At 36.2% G+C, this 17,467-nt stretch overlaps 1 protein-coding gene across 1 annotated transcript in view; it reads left to right on the forward strand.

Annotated features, from left to right (window-relative positions):
* LOC125240121 (RNA-binding protein Musashi homolog 2-like) overlaps positions 1 to 17,467 on the forward strand; it is a 57,571-nt gene that overhangs the window by 683 nt on the left and 39,421 nt on the right. Inside the window, exon 2 of the mRNA XM_048147968.1 lies at positions 13,162 to 13,208. Within this exon, the coding sequence (XP_048003925.1) occupies positions 13,162 to 13,208 (47 nt within the window). The remainder of the gene's footprint in view (positions 1 to 13,161; positions 13,209 to 17,467) is intronic.

A 17,467-nucleotide genomic window follows, 5' to 3' on the forward strand; every position in this document is an offset into this window, starting at 1 on the left:
GTGGTAAATCATTTTTATTACTAGATTCGCCTACTTTTATCAATTTTAAAGCAATTAATTTGACGTTATTCAAGGTCAAATTACTTTACCCACTAGTGGATAAAATGCGTTTTTACCCGCTGGTATTAAAGGACAAAACACGTGTTTCCGAGCTGGTGAGGGGAAAAATATTTTATTTTAACTACAGTCAAGTTCCCTATTTGAACGTCGTGAAAAATGTACCTACTGCTTTAGTTATACTTCCGTGATACCTACAGTACCTACGTAATTTTAATTCTAGTAAGTAACAGCTGGGGCGCTGTTTACTTTTCCATTTTCCGAGCAAAACCTAGCAAAGACATATGTAACTCCGTATAGACATATAAAGTCTAAGAAAAAAACGTTCCTCAAGAAAAAAGCTAGCCTAGATGGCAACCTTTATCGGCTAGATGGCGCTAATATTAATATTTGACATTTTAAAATTCAAGCTAACAATATGGGCCAAATTGTCAAAACTGAGGTTCAAAAGTTTTAAGCTTGTGTCGAGAGAGGGCAGTCTATGCACTGTGATTACACATTTTACTTTGACAGTAACTCTCTATAATACTCGATCCTCTTTGTACCTTGTAACATACATTACATAAAACCAAAAACTCATCACAGAGTCTTTGTTAGTAATCTCAAACTTAAGAAAACTATTGCAAAACAGCGGAAGAGTACTTTGTCGCCATTTTCTTGCAACACCGTGTTTAATGTAAACTGTTCTTAGTCAACCACGACACGGATAATTCAATTAAATGGCGTACGGTTCTTTCGCAAAGTTTTCAATGGTTTTTCCCTCCGTCTATAAAAAGAATAGGCCTACTTACTACAGTGTGACGTTTAATTAAGGAGGGCGCCTTTTTATACGTAGCTTTCACATTTTTGACGTAATGGCAACGAGCCATATTTATTTATTTAATCGTTATTAATATTTTCTTATTTTTCTGGAGATGTTTTCGCCATGGGCGCCTCGATCCGACTGACGGCAGATTAGTCGATGAGGTCATAGACAAAGCTGTCAATGTGGATGATAAAGTTTGTCAAACAAGTCTGTCAGTAAATAGGAACAAAGAAAACTATAGGTATCCTTTTCTCTAGCACAGTAAAGAAAAGAATGCATATAGTTTTCTTTGTTCTTATTTACTGACAGACTTGTTTGACAAAGTATAGAATCACAGTTTTTTAGTATTGAACTTTACGTCCGTAAAATGGTCTAATGGTCCATGGTCTGACCAAAGGAAATTAAAAAGTGGCATCATCGTACTATCGTCCCGTTTTCTCACACATATTGGTTTGAAAGGGACGACAATACAATGTTGCCACTTTTTAATAACTACCCTTTTTGGTCAGACGGTACTAAATGTCGCATTGCGTCTGCGATAGCAAATATCAAACCATATGTATGTGAAGAATGAAAAATAGTTATTTGTTTTACAAGGGGGCAAAGTTGTTGTTTAACCGCACGTGCCAATATTGAAGCCCGAGCAAGCGAAAGATTCCATTATTGAACCGCGAGCGTAGCGAGTGGTTCAAAAAGTGGAATCTTGAGCGTTGCGAGGGTTTCAAGGCACGAATTAAGGTTAAACAAACTTTGCCGCCGAGTGAAACACAAAATTTTTCACCACACCAACACGAACAAAATACTGACTATAAAACATCAAACTAAATCAAATCTATCAATATGTTCAAAATTTATAATTAAAAATCATCATTTATAGGTGATTACTACCAGTCAACTCAGATATCAAGTTAAAATTTGTATGAAATTACTTTGCACTCTTGTGGATAAAATGCAATTTTGCTATCTGTTTTCGAATAGCAAAGTAAGCAATTATCAGTTGGTGTGGTGAAAGCATATTTTCACCACACCAATTGGTAAAGACTTACTTTGCTATTCGAAAACAGATAGCAAAATTGCATTTTATCCACAAGAGTGCAAAGTAATTTCATACAAATTTTAACTTGATGTCTTGAGCTGGCTGGTATAATTTACGTGTAAACGATGATTCTAAATCATACATATTGATTATATTGATATATTTGATTTGGTTTGATGTTTTATAGTCAGTATTTTGTTCGTGTTGGTGTGGTGAAAAATGTTGTGTTTCACTCGGCGGCAAAGTTTGTTTAACCTACGTGCCTTGAAACCCTCGCAACGCTCAAGATTCCACTTTTATTGGAATCTTTCGCTTTCTCGGGTATCAATATTGGCACGTGCGGTTAAACAACAACTTTGCCCCCTTGTAAAACAAATAACTATTATTCATTGTAACCAGTATTCCTTTTAAGTTAACAAAATTTCTTTTCCATTTCCATAACCCAGTTTCAACATGGTTTCAACGCAATCTTTCATGAGAGGATGAGGAACTCAAGTCTTCAAGAGTATACGTTTTCCTATTACAAAACATCCAATAATACTTCCATTATGGAAACAAGGATACATCTCCGCTTCGCATCGACACAGAAGATTAAAATTCAGAGTAGCAAACACTAAAGAGAAGAAAATTAAAAGTGAAAAAAAATGTCCTCATTAATTCGCCTTCTGCATTTATTATGAAACTGTATTAGCCATTAGCGACACGTCGAATCGCATTCAAATGTATGAGGCTCGATTCCGCATAAAGCCTAGCGTCCACTAGGCTCGCCGAGTCGAGTCTCATTAATTCGCCTTCTGCATTTCTTATGAAACTGCGGCTATTAGCCACTAGCGACTCGTCGAATCGCATTCAAATGTATGAGGCTCGATTCCGCATAAAGCCTAGCGTCCACTAGGCTCGCGCCGAGTCGAGTCTCATTAATTCGCCTTCTGCATTTAGCGACTTATGAAACTCCGCATAAAGCCTAGCGTATTAGCCATTAGCGACACGTCGAATCGCATTCAAATGTATGAGGCTCGATTCCGCATAAAGCCTAGCGTCCACTAGGCTCGCGCCGAGTCGAGTCTCATTAATTCGCCTTCTGCATTTCTTATGAAACTGCGGCTATTAGCCACTAGCGACTCGTCGAATCGCATTCAAATGTAGGGCTCGATTCCGCATAAAGCCTGGCGTCCACTAGGCTCGCCGAGTCCAGCCTCGTTAATTCGCTTTCTGCATTTCATATGCACTGCATCCATTAAGGCGGAGTCTTTTAAGAACTCGATGCGACGCTCGATTCCCTCTTAGTGGACGCCAGGCTTTAGTGGACTCCAGGCCTCATAGCCGAATGGCATTTCTACGACGCGAAACGAAAACGAAACACCGCGAAAGGTAGTCTGGCCCTGCCGCGCCAATACGCAAGAGCGACAGAGATAGATATCTACGAGTTTTTCGTTTCGTGAGCGTTGTGCCATCGCGTCGAGTCGAGTCCTCATACATACATTTGAATGCGATTCGACTCGTCGCTAATGAACGCAGTTTCATAAGAAATGCAGAAGGCGAATTTATGCGACTCGACTCGGCGAGGCTATTGGACGCCACGCCAGGCTTTAAGTGGACGCCAGGCTGAAAATACAAATCCATTTCATTTGACGACACGTCGACGCTGCTGCTTAGCGTATTCTACAATGTCAAGAATTCAATGTAGAAACTAAGAAATGTTCCTCTGCAAGTTTATTCTACTCTGTGCTCGTATTTTTTCCGCATTTAACTTCGTAGGCAGGCTCAAGCCTCATTTGTTCAACGGCACTTTGAGAAGGAACAAAAACACAAATTGAAGGAATCTACATCTAATTTGAGTTTGTATCGAATAACAACTGAAACCTTTAAAATATTCAATTTTGTAGTCAATTCAAGTTATGCAGTCAGCTATTTTGATGGCATACCTACTCTGAGAAAGCTTTAGGTACTTATGTTATTAGTATTACAAATTTGAACTTGAGAACTGGCTGGTAGAATTTATCTATAAATGATGATTTTGAATCAAAAATATTGAATAGATTTATGGATTTGGTTTAGTTTGATGTTTTATAGTCAGTATTTTGTTTCTGTTGGTGTGGTGAAATTTTTGTGTTTCACTCGGTGGCAAAGTTTGTTTAACCTTCGTCGCTAGATGTCACATGTCACTTAACTATGCCTATACAAATAACCCGCATTTACTGATGTATGGACTTACAACTCTTCCATTACTTATTCCTCTATACCCTTACGCAAAGTTGGAATGTATTGGACAGTCTCATGGGACGGCAAGCGATTTGTTATGCCCACTGCTGTCACACACAGGCCCGATATTAATGTTGCTAACTTAGGGTAATGGGGCGTTTACCCGGACCAAGTAACATATCGTTTCATTGAAGAAGGCGTGTGTTTTGTTTAGTCAGTAGAATTCAAATAGTTGACTGTAGCTACCCATCGGCCCGCCTAATACTTCCAATTTTATCACTTATCCACGTGGATAAGACATTTGTCACTCTCACACTGACATACCTACTAGCCAGAACGTAACAGACGCTTTATATGCCACAAAGATAAGTGATAAAATTGGAAGCATAACAGCCGGCCAGCAAAACACCAAAAGAAGTTCTCATGAAAAGTTCTTTCCACATTTATTGCCAAGCTAGAAAATATTCTCAATGGCAACTTGCGTCAAAAATTTCTCATGAAACTTTTACATAATGTAAGCCCAACTCATGGGCCTCGTGCTGGGGATCTCAGGTGTTGTTCACAATACAAACTCGTTGGTCTTCTCACAGGTTTTAATTATAAAAACGAAAATGGCTTAACAACAAAGCGTCCTCGCTTGCGATAATAATGACAGCAGAGATAAAAAAACAACTTTGCCACAGGCACATCTTGAACACTGGCGATCAAATATATGAAAGAGGCGCATTCCTAGCACACATTCTAAGCTCGTGTAGGTGAACGCGTACCATGCTTGTATGAGTGAAATATGACAGGTCGACTGTTCGCGTTTTTGACAGGCGGTAACTGTGAGGTAACCGAGAGGGGGTGGGCGGCACTTTCAACGGGGAGCGGGAGTGGCCATACTGTACGATAGTACTCTTTATTATACTGTGCCACAGGATAACATAAAAATTACGGCCAAAATGGCGGCTTTATTTGTCCACCTTTCACGGCAAAACAGAGCGACGAATTGTGGTGAATTTTTTAGTGGAGATAGTTGAAGAGATGGAGAGTGACAAAGGCTACCTTTTGTCTCTTTCTAACGCGTGCGCAGCCGCGGGCAAAAGCTAGTTACCTATAAAAGTCTCTATTCTATCTTCATTGAACAGTTAACGTGTGAAATTGCCATCCGGCCTCTGTTTCCGATCGATTTCAACGCGGATATTTAAAATACAGTCTCTTCCTTAGAAAGTGAACAGACATGATAGAATCTTATTTTACGCTTTGTGACCGACAACAATATTATAGTCTATCGAGACATTTTCGTCAGTAGAAAAAGCGGTAAATAAAAAAAAAGAAAGATCATTGTTTCTAAATATTTTATTTAGAAAATTTTTGCGTGCCTTTTTTCTTTAACTGTTTAATTTTTAAGTTTTCGGCCGTCTTCATAATACGATTAATAAAGCAAATGGTCTAATGGGACACTTAACATTCGTACCTATATTTTTTACATTAAGTTCTCATTATTTTCTAGTGACGAAAACAGCTTGACAGACTATAGCCGGTCAAACAAGTTCGTAAGTAGGAAAAGGCGCGAAATTCAAAATGTCTATGGGACAATAACCCTTCACACCTACATTTTTAAAATTGCCGCTTCTACCTACTGATGCAAATGGCTTGACAAACTATATTTAAATTAAATAAGCGAACCTTAAGAAATCAGATAATCAACAACGCAGTTTATACCTACGGTTGTAAACCGGTTTAATAAACCTTTATACAGTCAGCTGCGAAATTGCATGGAAAAATTATGAATAAATTCATTGATAAATTATCCATGCACTTTTGCAGCTAACTGTACGTAAACTGAATTAAATCACTACACATCTTCCATTACCATTATCATATCACATCGCAATCTACACAATGCCCCAGACACTTTATGACCGCGCGTGTCAAGTGCACGACTGCAAATGGAACCATAGACGGCATAGACTAAACTACATCCGACCATAGACTAAACAAACAACAGCTAATATGGTGGTGTCGTGATTTCATACAATATAGCCTCTTTAGTCCCGGAAGCATTTGTTTTGTTTTTAATCCCCGACGCAAAAACGACGGGGTATTATAAGTTTGACGTGTCTCTCTGTCTGTCTGTGTGTGTGTCTGTCTGTGGCATCGCAGCTCCCGAACCGATGATCCAATTTAGATTTAGTTTTTTTGTCTGAAAGCTGAGTTAGCCGGGAGTGTTCTTAGCCATGTTTCATGTAAATCGGTCCACTATGTCGCGGTCGGGGGTTTTTTCAAAATTTCAATTTTTTATAAGAACAAATGACATATTTCTTTATTTTAAAATCATGATATTACGTCAATAGGTACAAATTTTGAGAAAAATAATAATAATACGACATTTCGCGCTTCTATTGAGAACACTTCCTTCATAAGCAATTCAGAAGAAATAGTCTAATGTTTCATACAAAGAATATAGTTTGCCTTTTTTTAACTGAAAAAGTCAATGCACATTGTATGTACGTTCAAACTGAAAAGGTCAGTTTGAACTGTCAATTTGCATACAATTTTTTAAGATTATGAAAAGAAGTCAACCCAAAGAAGTAAAAAGTTTAAAGAATATAAAAACGCCCAAATCTGTTTTTCTTAAATCACGCAAACCATCTGGGCACAGGAGCAAATTGCTTTCAGCCGCAAATTGAAGGCCGATTTACGTGAAGCATTTTCGACAATTTTGCATATAAATTACTCTTAATACTTTAACTAAACTAGCAAAAATCTATATTCTCACGTAGTAACAGCAACTAATAACTTTAAAGACTTGTTTTAAAAAGGTTGTAACACAACACTTTCCTCACACATACTTTTAAACTCTATGATTCTGTATATAAAGTACAAAATTCAATAAAACTGTATCTAGGGTGTAAAGGTCAACACATGGGTCGGTATGAAGGAAATATTTAATAAGTAAAGGTTGCAATGCATGAGCACACTTTGCGCCATGTTGGTATAATGCTTCATTTATCCGCAAGATGGCGATGTTTGACCAAAAGGTTCGGAAATTTAAATATTTTCTTGATAATCATGTTATATTTTGATCGAGGATGGAGACAGTAGGTATATTTCATGTGGAATCAAGCCATAATATTTATTTCCTGTGGTATTGCGGTGTTTATGTGGAAAAGAAAGACTTAAAACGTTTTCATTTTTCATTTATTACCTAAAGTGTTGTGTATAGTCGCTATTAGATATATCGGAGCAAATCGTAGTAGTCAAGGTGGTCAGAAATCCTCAAAAAAAAGCGCGAAATTTAAATTATGGGAAGATTAACTTCGCTACCTACACTTTTCAAAATGGCCGCCTTTTCCCGTGAGTTTATTATATCTAGATCTAGTAAGATGAATTAGTAATTATTCCTATTATTATCAGTATAAAAACGCACACATTTTTCAGTATCCTAATAAAATGGAAGAGGTAATGAAATCGGCGCCATTTTTATTACGTTTGACGGTGACATGAAACCGACGAATCGAATTTATCTCATCTTCAGTATATTATTTAATTATAATACGAATGCTTAAGAATTTGACTTTTTTCATCAAATTCAAGATCAAATGAAACGTACTGTATTCGTTCATAAGTACAGTCAGTACCAATGATACGTAGAGGATTAAATCTCAATTGAAATTGTCGTTTATAGTTACAGCCTGACCAGTCAGTTTACAATCATAAATTACAAAAAATAACAATTCATTATATTCACATTACATGTTCATAAATTAATTAACAAATAATATTGTTGAAATTATATTATAACACAAAATTAAAACATATAAATTAATGACATTACTATTGATACAGATACAATAAAAATGGGGATTTGGACACTTCAATTCACCAGGTACTCATTCACCGAGTAGCAGGCCATATTTGTGCAGTAGGTTTTAAACTCACGAACAAAGGTACGATCTGTTGCAAGCATTTTAATTTTTTCAGGTATTTTATTATAGATAGCGCGAGCTACGGCTCAGCCACGACATTGGTCTAAGCGCGGGTTCACTAATGTTTGACCAAACAATTTTAGCAAATGTTCATTTTACAAAAAACGTTTCATCAATATAGTAATTGGCAAATATGTTATTCCGCATATGTATCATTTTACAAAAACTTACTTGACAAATAATCATTTAGTAACTAATACATTAGTACAATGTGTTACCAGGTGTTACTTAATAAACTATCAATTGTATATTTTTCATATTACCTAATAGTATGTAAATTTGACAAATTGATACTTTTACCAAATGTCATGTAATAAATTGTTATAAAGGGGTTACAGTCTTTTCTTTTAGCCTAGGCTAAACTGATCGACCCACTTTTTTAGATCAGTTTGCTTTGTGATAACTTAACCTAACCCACTTTTCTAGTATTACTTCGGTTTTGTGGGGGTCACAGTTCTAACCTAACCTAACCCACTTTTCTAGTATTACTTCGGTTTTGGGAGGGTCACAGTTCTAACCTAACCTAACCCTCTTTTCTAGTATTACTTCGGTTTTGTGAGGGTCAAAGTTCTAACCTAACCTAACCCACTTTTCTAGTATTACTTCGGTTTTGGGAGGGTCACAGTTCTAACCTAACCTAACCCACTCTTCTAGTATTACTTCGGTTTTGTGAGATTTACAGTTCTAACCAAATCTACTTTGTAGTAGCTTTCCTTATTAGTCAACATATTTGTTAAATATGAACTTGTCAAAAATATCGTTTATAAAGGGGCCCATTTCTCGAAGCTACAAGTTACAATTTACAAGCGTTTGTCAATGTCTATTATGGCAAGTTGGAAAGAGATTTCCGCATGTCACTTGTAACTTTCAGTTTTGAAAAATGGGCCCCTGTTTCATTAAGTAAGCTCGGCCAGTTTTTATGCAGCAGCTTTCGCTGGCTGGTATACGATATAGGATGTAGGAAGGATTTCAAGGGCAAAAGTCAAAGATGGCGGCTCAAATATATGAGATGTAGGCCCTTCATCTGATATCGGATCGGATAATGTGAAAGCGCACTAAGAAACGATGCCATACCTTCAACTTGATAAAGTTACAAATAGTTAGGTACACGTATAACACTAAGTTCTCGCGCTTTGTACACATATTTAAAGTCACATACAGGTCGAACGCGATTAATTAACATTATTTTTACCTTTTTCCCAACGTTTCGGCCAACTGGCCGTGGTCGCGGAAGACTGACGTCCCAGCAGTGTCACCGGAGATGTAAACAACACAGAACTACCCGATATTACATACATACATACATACAATCACGCCTGTATCCCATAAAGGGGTAGGCAGAACACATGAAACTACTGGCCACTCTTGGCAAATAAGGGGTTGAAAGAAAACGAAACTGTGACATTACAGTAACAGGTTGCCAGCCTCTCGCCACGCCACAATTTAACCCATATCCCATAGTGTACGACACACGGGAAGAAAGGGGGTGTAAATTCTTAACCCGTCACCACACAGACTACCCGATATTAATTTATATAAATGTATAATTTAAATAAATGTTAATCGCGTTCGACCTGTATGTGACTTTAAATATACGTACACGTAATCCAAAATAATACAACACGAGTACGAATAAGCTTTACGTCACAGGACTCACAAGCGTCATTACTCAGGCTTACTGTCCTTGTGTTGTACACGAAATATACGCAAATGTTACGCAAAATACATTGCGAACTTACGTAAAGTGATATTATGAATTGTACTAACCCTTTATAAATTCTATCAAATAACAATTATTTTTTCAGCCCAGTTCTGAGTCTGCCAATAATCATTGAATTTCTTCTTCGTAATCTTTTCCTTTATTATATTGACGTGAAGCTGGCAAAAATGTCTTAAGACGATTGCCATAACATAAAAAAAAAAAAAAAAAAAAAACGACGGGTGTTATAAGTTTGACGTGTCTGTCTGTCTGTCTGTATGTCTGTTTGTTTGTCTGTGTGCGTGTCTGTCTGCGGATGGTAGCTCCCGAACGGATGAACCCATTTAGATTTAGTTTTTTTGTTTGAAAGCTGAATTAGTCGGGAGTGTTCTTAGCCATGTTTTATGAAAATCTGTCCACTATGTCGGGTGTTCTTTCAAAATTTTAATTTTGTGGTTAGGTTATTAACGTTTAAAACACATCCGTTATATTCATAAACGTTCACTAAAGTTATCAAGCTGATAAAGTTCGTTTGTCCCTTTCCGACGTATCGCTGTGATCCGAGATCCGCTATAAGGGATCGGATAATGTGAAAACGCACTTAAATTAAAGGAAAAATTAAAAAGAAATGGAAAAACTAAAAAAAATAATGATTAATGAATGATGATTGAGTGTGAATATTGCTATACGCCACCGTAAAGCTAGGAACATACTACGCGGACGTCCGTCGTAAATCGACCGCGGACGGGAATCTGGACAATGAAATTACACATAACCGTGCAAACTATCGGTCGACGGACGTGGACGTGGCCTTGAGCGCATGGACGTCCGATCGAAATCTGGCTCGCTGGATGTTTTGTTCCGTGAAACACTCCGATCGGTCGCGGTCGCGGTCGATTTACGACAGACGTCCGCGTAGTATGTTCCTAGCTTAAGGCGTTTAAGACTTGAGGGAATAGATGGATAATTTCGCACACATCCAGCAGGCCTCCGTGGCGCAGTTGGAAGCGGGATGGCTCCGGCAAAACCAGAGGTCGCTGGTTCGAATCTTGCCGGAGGTCTGGATTTTTCCATTTTTTCTTTAATTTAAAAGTATGATTAAAAATGTCGATAGGGTTAATAAACATCACAAAAATGTATGCATTTTTTATTCACAAAGGTGCCTTTCTACTTCTATCAGAGATGCGCTACGTGGATGTTTGATAAATTGATACCCACCAATCAGCTTAGTCGAAACTAGTCGAAACCCTTCTCACCAGTGCTAAGTATGCTTTATGAACATGATTGGTGGATACAGACAGGATAGCAAACATATCCACGTAGTGCACCTCTGGTGGAAAGGCACCCTTAAAAACTCGTGGTAGCTACACAGATGTACTATCAGCTGCAAAACTGCATGGCGAATTTATTAATGAATTCATTCATAATTTCTCCATGCGATTTTGCTGCTGATAGTAGTGATAGTACAGAAAAGTCCTCCGATGAATCTGTCTGTATGTCCGCAATAAACTCAAGATCCTACTAAAAATTAAAATTTTGAAAAAACCCCCGACCGCGACATAGTAGACCGATTTTCATGAAACATGGCTAAGAACACTCCCGACTAACTCAGCACTCAGACAAAAAAAACTAAATCTAAATTGGTTCATCCGTTCGGGAGCTACGATGCCACAGACAGACAGACAGTCAAACAGACACGTCAGACTTATAACACCCCGTCGTTTGCGTCGGGGGTTAAAAAGAGTTGAAACTATCAAACTTATTTTTTCCAAAAATCATTTGATTACGGAATGACCCTTATAAAGCTATCTAACCTTATTTATTCAGTCCGGAACACGTTAATAGGACTATAAACCCGTATAAATACGGGTCCCGATTTACCTTCATATTTTGGGGTAAAGGGTGTCCAAATACCCTTTAATAATCTACGTTTACGTACCCAGATTATTGTGTAAACGAAAGTAAGGTTATTACGCTAGGTAATATAAGAAATATCTGGGCGACCGAGCTTCGCTCGTTTCTATTTTATTCAAAGACATATATAACTCCGTATAGACAGATAGTCTAAGAAAAAAATGTACCTCAGTACCATACAGAAAAAGGAACGGTGGCCTAGATGGTGTTACACGTTTGGGGTACGCTCAGCTAGATGGCGCTAATATTAATATTTGACATTTTAACACATGTCAAAACTGAGGTTCAAAAGTTTTAAGCCTGTGTCAAGAGATGGCAGTCTATGCACTGTGATTACACATTTTACTTCGACAGTAACTCTCTATAATACTCGATCCTCTTTGATTTTTATTATATCACGTCATTAGATAAAAAAAACTATTATAAATACAAAAATAAAACTTTATTTCTGGCCGGGATTCGAAACCCTGCGATGTGCTTGCGAACATTAAACCGACCTCTTACGGCTGAGTTACGCCCAGCCGATGCACAATCGGCGGAAATTAACGACCATATTTTGAATGCATGAAAACTCGAAATCTAGATCGAATTTTCACCCCCGAAAACCCCCACATAACAAATTTCAGCCAAATCGTTAGAGCGGTTTCCGAGATCGTCGGTATATATATATATATATATACAAGAATTGCTCGTTTAAAGGTATAAGATATACACAACAAAGAACTGGCTTTTTCAGTATATGTCACCTATTGTTTTATTTCCACACTAGTTCGCAGTCTTATATTTCTTGTCAGTTCGAAACTTCAAAGGGACACGTACTGAAAAACGTCGTGCGATACATGTGCGAAAAAGAAATTATAGTGTACTCGTGTCGATTTAAAAAACTTTGGTCGTGTTTCGAATTTTATTTTTTCCGCAATTGTATCGTAATATTATGTGAGGTATAAGTACTTAGATTAGAAACTACAAAACTTTAGTATTTAATTATTACCTACCTATGAAATTGCAACATACGATTTTGGGATCAATGTACCTAACGCTCTCATTTTATTGCTATAAGATTTCAGTCACTTCTATTCTAGCAAAATATTTTCGTGGAATTAAAGACACCCTCGGTCTATTTTTCCTTATAACGAAAATACCAAAATGTCAGCAGTATCATGCGATAGTGCGATACTTCCCCCAAAATGAACTAGCAAATTCAGTTGACAATCGCCTGCGGAAAGTCGCACGCACGTAAGTAAGCCGGAAAATCAATATACGAATTTCATATTCAACAAGTTCTCAAGACATTGTTCTGCGCGACATCTATCGCACTTTCCCCGAACTAACGCGAGCTTAGATAAATGTTACGTTTTGTGTTTTGATGCGACGAGAGGGCGCTGGGGTGCAATAACTTTTATAGATTACTTTCCAGATAGAGACGTAAGTTTTTGATGTATTTATTTATAAAATATAATTTATCTTGTTTCAGGTATTTCATCAATTTTGGTGTTTGTCCTAGTGAATTTGTATCAGTCGGTAAATATAAATAAGAACATTATATTAGAAGAGCAGTTCCCGACAACTTTGTACATAGCCACGTCAGCAAATTTTAATTGATCCTATTTTGTTACCAACATTTAGTAATATAAGTCGACTTTCGTGAGATATATAGAAGATAATTGTTGTAATTAAGAAAATATAGATACTAGAGAACCTTAATGGCGTAATAAAACTTACTAAAATCTCAATTCATCAAAAAAATCTTGGTAACAAAATAGGAATAATAAAAACAAATTTAACTTTTTCCTTAATTTTTGTACAAACTTTTCGAGAACTGCTGAGAAACTCGTCAAAACATTATGGTATCATAATACTTAACAATAAATTACTGGCTTTTATGGACCTTGCAGAAAAGTCGTTTTTGTGAAAGACATTATAGGGATCGTAAATAACCCAAATAACTTTATTTTTATGACGGAGAGAGAAACTACAGAAAGACGCGTAGATACGGCACATATTTAATGAAAAATCAATCGTTGAATGACATCGAACATGGAAAGAAACTCGACGGAATATTTTAACGAGTTTAAGCTTTATTGCATCTAATGACAAGCAAAATTTGACATGGCCGCTGGGTCATGATCATGATCGTTTCCGTAATTTTAGCGACCTTTTATTAGTTTACTATCATTTTATGGCCCATTAATAATGCAAACCACAATGAAAACAAAATTATAATTCAATTTACACTGTATATTTACGTGATGACTATTTAAGTATTAAGTAAGACAAAATTAGAAAGTTGCTTAATTGAAAAATCCATAGACAACAAAAACGCCATTTTGAACCGCGACAGAACTAGAACGTAATTTTTACGTAAACGGTTGCCAACCGCGATAAATCGTGCGGAAAGTTCAACGACACTTGTCTTATTTTTTATAATCCTAAGTGTTTGCGCAAATTCTAGATGTCTTCTCGGCCATTAATCCGAATATCAAACGCAGGCAAAGCGACAGGGGTGAATATATGATTTATAAGGTTGGCCCGAGTCGTTGGCGGTCATAAAATGCAGGGTTGTGGCTGAATGGGGGTTTATGACAAAAACTCCATAGATAACGCCTCTTGTCTCTGATTTTGACGGGTGTGGCTGTTTGAGTAATAGCTTTCGTCTAGGTAAGTGTATTGTTTGTTTTGTTTCCGTATTATATTGTACCATTCCAAAATTATTAAGCATTAAAGGCATTTTAGTGTTGTTTTAGTTATTTATTAACAGTTAAATTAATGACTTTTTTTATTGTATTTTTTTAACCCTGAATAAATGGATTAACTTGTATGTAAAAAAAAAAGTTAAATTAATTAATAGATTACTTTTCAAAAATCATCACGCGATGTAAATAGCTTACTTTATTTATTTATTGAAGTTTAGACTTATAATTAGTAATAATGGTTTAACACATTGTTATACCAGAAACGAATCATGTTTAATTCATTAAATGCCGTCACGATCAAAGTGAACGATTAATTTAATAATAATTAATTGAGAAACAGTGAATTACTAGCACGATTCAATTAAATTACCTACCTGGAATTTGTGGAAAGCGTTTTACATTACACATTAAAACGGTTCCGTAATTAAATAGCTTTGCATATATTAGGTACATACATTGTTCGAATATTCACACATAGTTCGTAATAAGTAATTAATTATGATAAATGTTCACGCGTGTTCACGAAACCACGGGAAGTTTAAATGGACAAAATCCTTATTACATTAGTCGAGCAATATTATCTATAATTTCTTCATGAAAGATTTTTCGGTATTCATTAAGGAAACTCCTCTAACACTGTATACTCGTCGATTCAGTAATATCAAAATCAGAATTATTTTAGAGTACCCCAAATACTGGGTTAATTTTTTATAGAATAATCTCACATCCTTATAAACCTATTATCCTTCACATTTATGCAACATAAAAAAAAATAGTTTTGGCCATCACAGTCATCGCAGATCGTAAAGCCTCAGCCTATAAAAAGTTTTACTCATAGTCTTACCTTTAATAGACAAAAAACCCTCTTAAATGACCTAGGATGATTTAGAGAACTTTCCAGACCATTGTCTTCATTACTTTCAATAGTTTGTCCCCGAGCCTTGTCAAACATTTTTTGCATCCACTTCATTAAGAAAATCATTTGCTACCATTCCTTAACCACCACGCCTTTAGTCCTGCAGGTTTAAGTTTGAAAATGGAATGGAATTTTGTTCTGAAACCGCAAAACGCGGGTTGATCCTGATAGTGACAAGTCCTTTCGGGATGACGTGGCAATGTTCACTTACTTGACTTTTTAGGGACCCGTCCCCTATTAGTGGACTCTGGGAATCCGAAAATACAACGTGAATTGCATTTGAGGTTTTATTAAAGAAAAATCCGTTTTATAATTAATATTTTAATGCAGGATTAACTGCAGGATTGCAGGACAAAAACATAATATATTAATATTATTAATTAGAATTACATTTAGTCATTGACACAAATGTTTAAACAACTTTATTCAAAAGACCTCGGTACATGTAAAACTAACTTAAAAATACAAATTAATATAATACTACTCTATTAAAACTAACATTACTGTAAAACTAAATTCTATTCACAAAACTCGTTCCGGGCCCTCTCAGATGCAAAGGTGCCCATCACACTCGATGTGTTGCAATGCAATGTTTAAACTATGTCGCGATAGATGGTACTGTACCTATCAGATATTTAAAAAAAATCATAATTTCTACTCTATTATAGGGATCATAATTTTTTACCGCAACAATTGTTGAAAAAAAATCAACAACGGTACTTACAGTAAATAAATTATTTTCTACATCTGTACAGAAAACGTTATAGTTCCTTAAAAAGCACCCGAGAGAATAAAGATACAAAACTAGGTCGGAGATGTCGGAAGCCACCGCAGGTCATGAAAGGACTGAATTTATTACGGTAGTGAAATATTACGTTTCAAAAAATTATGTGCAGATCCATGACCGTTTAATCAGACAAATTGGTATATTTATGCTAGAGAAATCTGTCAATAATTGATGAGAAAAAAATATGAATTTTGGTTTTGAAACTTTTAAGGGCGTCCCCTGCGCCAGTGACCTTCGATTTAAAACCATTGATATTATGATAGTTTCTAAAGCCTACCTATATTAACAGCATGGTTTTCAAACAAAATAGTATCTCATAAGTACTTCACTGCTCATTGTTTCTGTGATATTTTGCATCAAAGTTGAACAATTTTAGGGTCAAAATTTGGTTTTTTGGTCATAACTTATGTTATAATTAGTTTAAAGTTAACACTTCTTTTGAATTTTGAGAAAAGTCAAAGGTAAATCCAAACATGTCGATTTCATGTATGTAAGATCCTTCACTAAAATCAAATTTAGAAAAATAACAATCGCTGGAAAAAAGTGTTTTTTAGACCATGATTAAAAAAACATATAAAAAATAAGTAGGTATGATTTTTTTTACATATGGCTCTTTGAATAGAGATAAAAAATTAAAGAACCGATGGCCGTTAGTCTTACATTTCTATCTGTAGTGAAAATTTAGGAGTTTCAACTCAAAACGAGTCAAAAATCGATGTGGCGCGCCTTGTATGTATCTTTATTTTATTCATTTATTATAAATTGGCTTACTCTTGGTCACAGACTAGCCAAAGGTAAAGACGTGGCCTACGCTGGAGTGAGCTCGCCCAGAAGATGCCTGTTCACTCTTGATTTGAAGGTTGCCGGGTTAAATATGAGCTCGGAAATATAGCCGCCGGCAAGGAATTCCACTCCTTGGCAGTGCGCAAAAGAAAAGAAGAAGCAAAGCGCTTCGTGCGTATCTAACTAAAAGTATCTGAAGGATATCATTATCATAAAACATAATGGCTAAAAGTACGATAAGCCGTTAAATTAGTAAAGTTACTTTATGATTATGACTTTTAAAGATGAATCAAATAAACAGAACCCACACCAAACTTGGTCGCGGCCTACAAATCTTGCTGACAAGACGCGGGTCGGATCGGATAACATTATTTGCCAATAGATTGATGGAGCAAACTTTTTAAGACAGGGAGGCTGGCTGATTAGATAGCTGGCCGTTTTTGCTGATAGCGAACCATTGGGAATGACCGGCAAGAGTAGTGCAAATTGTTTCCAACTTTTTTTTAATGGATAGCTTTTTTACTGTAATGGATAGCACTTCGGAATGCGATAAAGTCCCTGATTTGGCACAAATTACTGATTTTTATGATTTTATATTTTT

Source organism: Leguminivora glycinivorella, chromosome 26 (assembly GCF_023078275.1).
Source record: "Leguminivora glycinivorella isolate SPB_JAAS2020 chromosome 26, LegGlyc_1.1, whole genome shotgun sequence".
NCBI classification, from domain to species: Eukaryota; Metazoa; Arthropoda; class Insecta; order Lepidoptera; family Tortricidae; genus Leguminivora; species Leguminivora glycinivorella.